Source organism: Diaphorina citri, unplaced genomic scaffold, assembly GCF_000475195.1.
Source record: "Diaphorina citri unplaced genomic scaffold, Diaci psyllid genome assembly version 1.1 scaffold4157, whole genome shotgun sequence".
Classification (NCBI taxonomy): domain Eukaryota; kingdom Metazoa; phylum Arthropoda; class Insecta; order Hemiptera; family Psyllidae; genus Diaphorina; species Diaphorina citri.
Window position 1 is genome coordinate 1 of NW_007381556.1, and position 12,498 is coordinate 12,498.

The following is a 12,498-nucleotide window of genomic DNA, read 5'->3' on the forward strand; positions in this document are numbered from 1 at the left end:
GGCAAAACTATTGTGTACACTCTCCCGAACTCCATTGACATAGAAATCCTGTCTAGGCCGCAATGCCCGAAGCATACCATATGATCATCGTCCTACAGACATTACAAGCAGAGTTCAACTTGGAAGAGGCCAGGATTCGAGGACCAACCCAAGAGACCCAGTCTTAGCTTGCGTTGTCAGAAGTACCACTTTCACTATTGAAACCATGCACGTTTATTATACATCAATTTCTAATATCCTTATTACAAGCCAAGGCACTCTCTTCTCGGCTGAGTTTCAATCTACGAGGTACCTCGGATATACCGAGGTGCCTTGGATATACCGAGGTATTTACGTTGTATTCGACATGGGGAGACCGTTTGATATCGATGATAGCGTGTTGTCATAGTAAACCGTGGCTTACACGTGAAGTAATAGATCTGTGATCTGAGAAATTGATCGCTATGACGAAATCGACGAAATGAGAGAATTGGAAGTCGTTTTTGTGACTGACCGACCCAGAAATAAGTAAACGAGCGACTGTAGAACAGCCAACTCTTTCCTGAAGTTTCACCAAAAATGGGCTTTTGTTTCTTAATCGGACACGGACACTTGATTCCGTGTTTCATTCTTGAGCCTATAGATTTTTGCTGAAATTAAGATATGTATCATATGAAGTTGGGATTGGTAAAAATTTTAGGGTCAGAGGTGGTGTGGAAGAAGGATCCAAAGAAAGGCTTATCTTTGATGAAGCTCTTTCGAACCTTTTCCCTGACTCGGACCACGGTATCACAGAAACTCCAGACCCTAATATCCAAATAATAACGAAGAATAGGGAGCTCCTAGTAGAGCATGATGGACCCAAGTTTCCAACTGGTCAACCCTGACCTCCTCTCTGTAGTTCCGCCTCAGACCATCAAGTCCATCAACTCATTTCTTCAACTATCAGGGGAACTCTCAACACAGATATTTTTGATTGAGGGAAACTAGGAGCTAGGAGTAGAATTGAGTGATGTACTGAAATAACTTGACGGATGGTCTACTCCTGTAACGGCATTCGCGTGTGAGAACTATTTTAAATATACTAACAGTAGAAACCTATGACTATCATTGGAGGAACATTCTGCAGATGTACATATCGTACTACTCGTATGTGTACGAACTGAGAACTGAAACGTAGCTGTACACAGTACACACACATAAATCAGTAGTTGTACACAATTACACAAATACACATATATATCGGTCAGTTTGAGATGCCTGATAGAGATCTTATGCAAGAATTGTTTTGGTACACCTTGGTACATTCTCATGGATGGGAACTGATAGACTAGATAGACAATGCGTATTCCGAATGAGTGACATCTGTCATCTCAGTTCAATGTAACACAAAATCAACATCCGCTAACTTGAGAGCATCTCTTATGTTGAGAATCTTTGCTGTTTTTTTGTAATAGACAAGGTTCAAGTTCGAGAAAGAATTCTGATTTTCGAGGTTACAACAAGTGACACACAGAATTCTATTTAGAGTTTACCTCTATTGATTCTGATTTCTGAATTAAATGGATGGTAACTTTGATGTAATCATGATATGACCACAAACTGCAAGTACCAAAAAAGGCATTTAACCGTATCTATATTCACGAAATATTTTTTCAACATATGTATTTACTTCAATATTCCAGTCCTTATCAATTCGAATCCAAAACTGTCAAAGGGATATTTTTCATTTGTACGAGGACATTTGGATATTATAGCGCGTCTGTGGTACAGAACACCAAAACTTTCACAAACCTACTCGTAATGGACCAAAGCTATTCGAAAATCAACACGGTTAAACCGTTAGGTATAAACTTTTAAAAGAAACAAACCCATGGAATTTGGTCCAATCAGTCACATGCTTCAGTTTCGTATCAGGTTTTCAAGACTCTACAACTCGACATTTCAAACTAGTAGACCCCAAGTTTACTGTTATCCTCATGAATCACAATCTAATCCCCAGCCACTTTGCCTGCTGCTTCTAATTTCACTATTCTTGGAGCTGAGATCATTTTCAATTGGTCAAGGACAAGCTACCATTGTGATCAAGACTCATCTACTTTTACTTTGCCTTGAACACAACTTGTGATGGTTAAGTGTACTCTCTTTATTATGCCCATAACGGATAATTATGGCTCAGTTTTCCCCTCGGTCCTTTCTTCAAGAGAAAGATGAGGATATTATCACTCTTTATCTTCAGTAAACTGTTCTCACTTTCTTGTATCCGGGAATCTGAGTCCAATGGCGCGTTTGTTCTGAAAACCACTCATTATTCATCGATCCGTTACTAAACAGGACAGATTGTCTTCCAATTCAAGTCTGGAGCAGTCACATGTTGCATTCAGGTGAATAACTCTGATGTTTCATTCATGCTCTATTACTGTTTCTCCAATTCGTTTTATTGTTAATTAGACGATTAGAGGTCACAGGTGAGATGCATTATCGAAAACAAAGCTCACCTGTTTTTTCAATGCATAGGCAACCAGAGATAATCCTACTTAATCGCCTTAATAACTTTTGATGAGGACCTTATCTCTTCTAGAATCGAAATGCAAGTCCTTCAGACTGGAATATAGGAATATGAAATTATCATATATGTACTGAAAAGATTTCAGTTCGATATGGGATCACTAAATGTGGGATTTCAGGTAGGTATCTTGAATCCGATGATTACTGTCCTGTCCACAAACGCTAAAGTTCTCATCAGCGCAAATGGATCCAAAGTTTTATTACGAGATTCCCATAAAATCTACTTTACTGTGTGTGGTCCAATGTAAAGGGATTATAGGTCTATGTCTCCATAAATTTAGACAGAATTTCGTGATCGTAATATACACGCAGAGGTACACGCTACACGTGTATCAGATTATTTGTATGACTAGTAGCCTCCGCGGTCTAATGAATATCACACTAAGTTTGCAGGCCGGAGGTCCCGGGTTCAATTTCTGGCGGAGTCGAAGTTTTTCCGGCTTTGTGCTTGGAGCTCCGGGTACACTCAGCCTCATGAGGAGAATTGAGTAGCTACTTTAATCGAAAAGGGGCCAGTAGCGGCACTGCCAATGTAAAAAAAAAAAATATTGAAATAAGGAAATTGATTACAAAGGATGCACTTTAAGTAATGTGATCTGCTATGATATCCACAGCAATTGTGAAAAATCTCTGCTTTAAAAGAAATAATTCACAATTTAGAAATTAGGATGACTAATTTTAACACATAGTTATAAATTTTATCAGCTTACACTTAGACAATCTTGGACATGTACGATGAGGTTAAGCCAGAAATATAGACTCCCTGATAGACATAGGTAACTAGGCACAGCTGATAATATTTGGTCCAATGGATAATACACACAGGTCCGTTATACACAGGAGAATCAAGACTCAAGACGCCAATGCTATGATATGTTATAACAAAAATAACCATTATCTGCATTATGCGAGCTAGTTCAATTCATACAGTCATACATACTACGAAATAGTCATAAGAAAAACTAGTAAATATTTACGTTTAAAATGTAGATAACACGGTCAAGTTAAAACTCAAGGGTTTCTAAATAAAAGGCCAGAAAGTAAAATTTAAATCCGATAACTTATTACAAAATCATAAAAAAGGCCACTTTAGAAAGAATTTAGAAGGAAAGTGAACGATAATCTATTATAAAATCACAAAAAAAACCCAAATTTAGAAAGAAAGGACTTACTTCTTGGTTTCAGCTGTTTTTCGGGTTAAAATAGTCAACCACTATTTTAGCTCATATTTATCTAAAGGCTAATTCAAATTTAGGCAAAAGTGCTACTTAAATGAAGAAAACTATTCAGGAAAATGTGACAAATTCTCAAAAAGTTAAAAAAGAAACTTCGTATTAAACGATTAGACGGATTAGAACAAGACAAATTTCGGAACTGTAACGTCAGATGAAGTCACAAACCACACCGGTAAAGTCACACAAACCACAACTTACGACACTCTAACCAAGACAAATACAACCTATAACCGTCACGATCACCACTTCAAACTAACTGTAAACCGACAAACCAACAAGAATTCTTTATTTAAAGGTTAATTCAAATTTAGGCAAAAGTGCTACTTAAATGAAGAAAACTATTCAGGAAAATGTGACAAATTCTCAAAAAGTTAAAAAAGAAACTTCGTATTAAACGATTAGACGGATTAGAACAAGACAAATTTCGGAACTGTAACGTCAGATGAAGTCACAAACCACACCGGTAAAGTCACACAAACCACAACGACACTCTAACCAAGACAAATACAACCTATAACCGTCACGATCACCACTTCAAACTAACTGTAAACCGATAAACCAACAAGAATTCCGTTAAATTAAACGGTTGTCTAGAAATACGTTGAAATAAAGGAAACCAAAGAGATGGATTGGCGGGAAATTATGAAAAGGTGACCTTTGAGGAACGGTAAGACACATGCGTTATAAAAAAACCCTTCAAAGGCCTCCCTTGAATTGGCCAAAAGTTAGGATTACGACATGAAATTGAATCTCATTTGTCCCAATTGAATTTATTGAAAAGGTGACCTTTGAGGAACGGTAAGACACATGCGTTATAAAAAAAAAACCCTTCAAAGGCCTCCCTTGAATTGGCCAAAAGTTAGGATTACGACATGAAATTGAATCTCATTTGTCCCAATTGAATTTAGATTATTTACTTTAAACTGAATTTTTAAATGATTAAATCCACACAAAAAAGGTATCAGGGATTAGTATCTACTTACAAAAATTGTAGCTATAAAAATGGGATAATAGACAATACTAGAAAACTGGGATAGCTCAGCTACTGGAACAATTCATAATAAAAAGGTGTAATTGCATACTGCGATTTTTAAATTGGTATTTTTAATGAACCTATGGATAATATTTATAAGTTTTATTATCTACTTACTACTTACAGCTTTGTAAAAAAAATCAAGTGCCTAGTTGCTATGGTCATGATGTGGTTATGGTTAGCATTCATACTCCCATGTAAGACTCGACTTAGATCAATTAAATTTTGACAAAAAATAGAGAAGTAAGGATAAGAAGTAAAATCCATTACTTCAGTATACTTACAATTTACTTATCGTTACAAGGATAACCACTTGATTGTTTATATTCTCAGCTTCTGATCCAAAACACAAATTAAAATAATAAGGGAGCAGCCTAATTGTGGGTAAGTACCTATACAAAACGCCTCCAGACACCAGACACTTCTGATTTCTCGGTACCTTATGTAATGAACTAATGACGTACACGCTTAATTGGTACCTACTGGTGGATAGGTAGGTAGAGGTACCTATAAGTACCATAGGAAGGTACCCAAGTATGTACTACTATTTTCAATCAACTTCAATCAACCCCCTTCTCCAACTAACTTGCACAGGTTTTATTGTCTGGAAATAAAAAGTTAACCATAGGGTAGTTTTCTAAGTCCTACATGCCTATACTTAAGTAAGGTATATTTTAATGTGAGTCCAAACATGTAGTCGACTGACCGTCGACATCGATCGACGGCCGGTCGGCTATGTGTGGAAACACCTTTATACTGGGTATCTATTCGTAGTCATTTAAACTGAAGTTAGACACCGAGTGTCTACAGACGTTACCTACCCGTAGATTCTCGACACCTAAAATGTTGTACCTACTTTGTGAGGTAATTTTATGTACGTTAGCTCTCGGTCCATAGTTTCTACTTCCCAATTTCCAGTTTAACTCCCAAAGAGTTTTACGACAAAGAAACACAGGAGTATACCTAGGGTAGGTATAGGTACCTACCTACTTTATAAGGTATTGAGGTAGGTAATTTTTGTACACGTCAGTAGAGTTCCTGCTCACAGACTTCCAGTTTAACTCCCAAAGAATTTTACGATAAAGAAACGTACTTAGGGCCCTTACTTACTAGGAAGGAATAAGAATATGTTTGGTACATATTAGGACTTCAGGGGCAGATGAGAAATCAAGCACCTGACGCACCTCGGAAGGTTTGATTGGCCAGAAATGTGACCTAAACTATACGAGTACCTACTTACAGTGTGGTTCTACAGAACAAGGTAGGTACCCACGTAAATTCTAGGTCACGGCACAAGCATCACTACACTGTTTACTCGATTAGTTTACTTGATTCTTCACTGTTTACTTGACTCTTCATTACTTGATTAGTTTGATTCGCTTTTAGCAGTTATAGTTTTTTTTTTTTCTTTGAGGGACAATCCTTTCAATGGCTCTTTTTGCTAGAATTTCAACCTCTTCCTCCTCTTACCTACATTCATACATTGGATACCTACCTATTTGCTTGAGGGTCCAGCAAACTTTCTCCTACACTGAGAACAAAGGAATTGAGAGGGTACCTTTTTTTCCTCCAATTTTTGATTGTTTTAACAAAAAATATGGTAAGGAAGTAGGTATTACTCAAAGACAAAGTGCTATACCAAGCTCCATTGAAGCATATGAATAGAAATTAGAAAATCCTAGCTGAATTAAAATCAAAGTGAGAGTACCTATCTTACCTAAGTACTTATGTATGTACCACTAATTAGAAATAACAGAATAACTAAATCTATCTTTAGGTAAGTAGGTATCTTACCTATATGGCCTACTTGCTTCACATAGGTAAGTAGGTACCTGTTTCTTGAGATCTCAGTACATAATGTAGGTACATAATGTATAATTACTTACAGTCTGTTGAACCTGTCAAAGTGGGAATCCAAGGGACCGACAATTTTTTCCCACTTATCCAAGTGTCCCACTTAGGGAGGTTGCCATTTTCCTATTCCCACTTATAGTAGAGTTAAATGTGAACACTGGTTTGGAGGAAGAGGAACATGTCATTAAGGGTTACTAGTTTCCTACAAATTCTCACTTACAGAGGTCTGCAGAAGGCTCCGCACCTAGGGAAATGGCAACCTTTCTTACTTACAGAGGCTCTGGACTGAATATCTATCTAGAAAAAAAAGTCATTCCCACTTATAGAGGCTTGATTTTCCAATTTAATTAGGTTTTTTAGTACAAAAATGAGTTCCCAGTTATCCAGGTTTCCCACTTAGACAGGTTCAAATGTATTAAATACTAGGCATCTAGGCAAAATAGCTGCAACTCCTAAACAAAGATTTTTTTTTATATGAGAAAGGTACATATTGTCTATTTTGTTTACATACTTAGGTAGGTACCTACACTTTTATTTTATTATGTAGGTATTCTACTTGGGTAGGTACTTAAACTTAAGTACCTACACTGTTTAATAGCTACCAACACTAATGGGGTATTCTCAAGTGTTGGTAGGTAAGTGCCTACCTGGAGATATAGAAAAGTATTACTTAGGTAAGTATATGTTACTACTCATATTATTTATTCATGGTAAGTACATTTTTTTATTATTTTTTTTTTTTTTGTCACTCAAAGGATCCTATCCAAACCTGCCAACTGCAAATGGACCTGTCAGATGGTCACTGTAGGTACCTCACTTGCCAAATCTCTCACGATTAGAAAAAAAATGTACAAATGAAAAGAAGAATCCAATATATCTTCTTCTAAATCTTAATTATTTTGCTGACTTTCTTGTAAAGGAAGGTGAGAGGTAAGAAAAGTATTCACTACTGTATGACAAACCTATGTATACCACAGAACAGGAAAGTGAGTTGTCCTGTAATGTGTGTGAATACTGCATACTATATGTATCTTGTATCGATTCATATCTTCTTTTATTAAATGGGGCCCACTTGTGAAAGCTAGGTATGTTTTGTACCTCTACAGTCGTAGCAAACAAAGTAGTAACTTATCCCATATTTCTAATAAATACATTATTATTATTATCTCTTCTGTATTGAATTTACCCAGAGTAGGTACAACTCTTTCTCTTGTCCATGGGCTTCTGATAAAGACAAGGTTTCCCATTTAAATGAAATAATTGCAATCAAAATACATGTGCAAATTTTCGTCTACTCTCGGAATTTAAGCTGTGACCTTGTGAATGTATAATTTGTTTGAATCATATTGTGGATTTAGGGTGTTTTTTAATCCCCTGAATCAAATTATTTTTTTTCTTCCAGAATGTCACTTTGAAAATGAAATCAGACCTAGAGATCCCATCCGATGCAGGGAATGTGGCTACCGTATCATGTAAATTTTTTTTTTTTTTTCTTCCAGAATGTCACTTTGAAAATGAAATCAGACCTAGAGATCCCATCCGATGCAGGGAATGTGGCTACCGTATCATGTACAAGAAGAGAACCAAGAGATGTATCCTTTATTTTAAACCTCAAACAGGTGGTTTTCCAAAACTTAAAACTACTGTTACTGTTTAACGAACTGCTACTTAAATTTTCATCTGAGAGTCTTGTATGTAATCTGGTAGTTATTTAAAAGGCCTTTACGAGTCAGATACAAATAAATAAAAACCAGTCAGATACAAGATCCTTTATTTGCTTTAAAAGAGGTCTCATAATGTGCTGTGATTTGTTAAACAAAGTGCAGTCTGTTTGAATAGGTAAGGTAAGTAACGGGCAGGAAAATATGTTAGGAAGGGTAATTTTTATCTTGTATGTATGCTTTCCTTGACTCAGATTATTTCAGTGGTTGTGTTTGATGCACGGTAGTCCTCAAGGAATCCAGGACAGAAGATATTGACAGAAGATAACTGACTAGTTTCCTACAAATTCCCACTTACAGAGGTCTGCAGAAGGCTCCAGACCTAGGGAAATGGCAACCTTTCTTACTTACAGAGGCTCCAGACCGAATATCTATCTAGAAAAAAAAGTCATTCCCACTTATAGAGGCTTGATTTTCCAATTTAATAAGGTTTTTTAGTACAAAAATGAGTTCCCAGTTATCCAGGTTTCCCACTTAGACAGATTCAACTGTATTAAATACTAGGCATGTAGGCAAAATAGCTGCAACTCCTAAACATAGATTTTTTTTGTGAGAAAGGTACATATTGTCTATTTTGTTTACACACTTAGGTACCTACACTTTTATTTTATTAGTATTCTACTTGGGTAGGTACTTAAGTACCTACACTGTTTAATACCTACCAACACTAATGGGGTATTCTCAAGTGTAGGTAGGTAAGTGCCTACCTGGAGATATAGAAAAGTATTAGGTAAGTATGTTACCTACTCATATTATTTATTCATGGTAAGTACATTTTTTTTTTTTTTTTAACTATCGATGGCGCCGACTATCGATAGTTCTCCTCTTCTAGTAGTTCTTGTTTTTACTTTGTGACGGATGACAAGAAGTCTGTCACATCAAAAATGGACAAAATGAAAGTGTGACGTCACACAAAGACTTACTGATATGGAAAGAAGTGGCACAAGTGTTGACTTAGCCATGAATCAAACTAACAATGTACAGGAAGGTATATGTAGGTAAATAACTATCTACATATATTATGTACACATAGGTACATCCGCGTATTTATACAAAGAGAACTGGTAAACCAAAAATCATTGATATACAATAGAAATCAGCGGTAAGTACCTACCTCAACCTAGGTAGTGCCCACTTTTGTTACCCTATTCCCTTTAAGTAACCTGTATGAATTAAAGCTTTACCACCTGTTGCTAACCGCTTCAAGAGGCTCTTCAACTATCCTCACGAGAAGTGGCTCCGAGCTCAAAGCAAAGAGCCGAAAAAACTTCGATCCCGCCGGGAATCGAACCCAGGACTTCCGGCGCGGCGTACAAGCCTAACTGATACTCGGGCACGGAGTATGCTCCTGCGGAAAGTATTCACCAGAAGAAGAAAACAAGCTCAATGTAAAAACATACTAACAAACACCTATACGTAGGTCCTATAATTCGGTTGATTAGCGTTGGAACATTTGGCACACCTTTTTACACGTCTTCTCTATTAGCAGATTGGCACTATCACCTATCAGTCCCATTTTACCCACACCCAGATTCCTAAAGAGAGCGAATTATGTTTATATTGGGGACAGAATTATACCCATGTTTCTATTGGGGACACGAGTAGGAGATCGTGGTCAAACATGGAAGAATGGGTACCCAAAACAATAGAATGTTGATGGATAGAAATTTAGAAACCGATAAACTCACTGAGCTGCTATGGTCATGATGTGGTTAGCTTTCATACTCCCATGTAAGAATCGACTTAAATCAATCAAATTTCGACAATAATACGGAGAAGTAAGGGTTGGAAGTATAAAATCTATTACCTACTTACTTCTTAGACTTAGATCAATCAAATTTTGACAAAAAGAGAAGTAAGTAAGAGTAAGAGATAAAATCCATTACCTACCTACTTACTTATGTAGGTATACTTACAACTTAGGTAGTACGGAATAAAAGAATCTTTCATATGCAATTTGATAAGATAACACACGGTCAAACTTTTCTACATAGCTCGCAATGATTTCAATGAAGATAAAGTTAGATAAAGGAGGACCTAAAGAATCAGGAATTTTTTGGAAGAAACATACAAATCAACTCAGAAAGCTTTTTCCATTGAAGATAGTCTTCCACAGCATGCATCATGCATATTCCCAAAATAGCCCAAAAACCTCAGATGGACGGACTCACCATTTCCTGATCTCGCAGTTTCTTAAAACTTAGGTACCTACTTATTGTTGTCTATTTAGGTAGAAACACTACTAAGTAAATCGGACATTAGAGTCGTTTAGGACTCAAATTTTTCACTAGACTTGGTCTGATGAATAGTAATGACTGTAATGAGCAAGCATCAGATACCTACATAAGTGAGTACCTTGGAACAAAAAATAGAGAAAGACTTAAGTACTCGTCTGTATGTAGATTGTAGATAAATAATCAATGTATAGTAAGGATAACCACTTGATTGTTTATATTCTCAGCTTCTGATCGAAAACACAAATTAAAATAATAAGGGAGCAGCCTAACTGTGGGTACCTATACAAAACGCCTCCAGACACCAGACACTTCTGATTTCTCGGTACCTTATGTAATGAGGTAATGACGCACAAGCTCAATAGGTAGTAGGTACCTATAAGTACCTACCATAAGAAGGTACCCAAGTATGTACTACTATTTTCAATCAACTTCAATCAACCCCCTTCTCCAGCTAACTTGCACTGGTTTCATTGTCTGGAAATAAAAAGTTAACCATAGGGTAGTTATCTACGTCCTACATGCCTATAAGTAGGTATTAAGTAGGTATATTTTAATGTGAGTCCAAACATGTAGTCGACCGATGTGTGGACACACCTTTATACTGGGTATCTATTCGTAGTCATTTAAACTGAAGTTAGACACCTAGTGTCAACAGACGTTACCTACCCGTGGATTCTCGACACCTAAAATGTTGTACCTACTTTGTGATGTAATTTTGGTGTACGTTAGCTCTCGGTCCATAGTGTTCCCAATTTCCAGTTTAACTCCCAAAGAGTTTTACGACAAAGAAACATACGAGTATACCTAGGTACCTACCTACTTTATAAGGTATTGAGGTAGGCAATTTTTGTATACGTCAGTAGAGTTCCTGCTCACAGATTTCCAGTTTAACTCTCAAAGAGTTTCAGGACAAAGAAACGTAGGGCCCTTACTAGGAAGGAATAATATGTGTTGGTACATATTAGGACTTCAGGGGCAGATGAGAAATCAAGCACCTGACGCACCTCGGAAGGTTCGATTGGCCAGAAAGGTGACCTACACTATACGAGTACCTACTTACAGTGTGGTTCTACGGAACAAGGTAGGTACCCACGTAAATTCTAGGTCACGGCACAAGTATCACTACACTGTTTACTCGATTAGTTTACTTGACTCTTCACTGTTTACTTGGCTCTTCATTACTTGATTTGTTTGATTCGCTTTTAGAAGATAGTTTTTTTTTTTTTTTTTTGAGGGACAATCCAAGTAAGCGCAACTGTTCCATTTTCAGTCAGGACGAATTTTAAAAATATAAACCTACCTTTCTCTGTCCTCCCCATTTCACATCATTTTGTGGGGCTCCCACAACCCCCACAAAATGATGTGATGTTTAAGCCTCACTTTTGAAATACATCCAGCCCATTTCCACGATCTTGTTACCTCCTTGATCACAAAAAATTGCATCGTTCATGATATTTCATTTTGTAAACAAAAGTCGAAACCGGTTTCAAGTTTCAAATTTTCTAAAGAAACCAAAAAGCCAAAAACCAAAGGAAAACGAAAACTTAGCAGTAAATCTGTAAGGAATTAAAGAAAAGAAAGGACCTACACAGGAATTTTCGTGGTATGTACTTAATTTTAGAGGTTTCACTTATCACTCAGAATGTGATTCTCAGCAGGTTGGTTTCTTGACTTGACTTGGTTGGAGGGGCCATGTGAGGTGTGAGAACTTACCGATATTCAGTCAGTGGCCTTTTGGTGATAAACAGACACACCAGTTCCCCTTTGGGCATAAATCTCTTGCTGTCAGTTGTTTGGGGGGGGGCACTTGCACATTCATTTGCTGCTAGTTTTGGGGGCCTGACAAGGGCATATTCAATCTTAATGTGATA

The 12,498-nt window shown here is 36.9% G+C and overlaps 1 protein-coding gene across 1 annotated transcript; it reads left to right on the plus strand.

Annotated features, from left to right (window-relative positions):
• Window positions 1-8,170: 8,170 nt before the first annotated feature.
• On the plus strand, window positions 8,171-8,652 carry LOC108253883 (DNA-directed RNA polymerases I, II, and III subunit RPABC4; the record flags this gene model as incomplete). The annotated part of the gene is made up of 2 exons (XM_017448646.2): window positions 8,171-8,261; window positions 8,595-8,652. Coding segments are annotated over 2 exons (114 nt in total), but the record flags the coding sequence as incomplete, so codon positions are not given.
• Window positions 8,653-12,498: the final 3,846 nt, after the last annotated feature.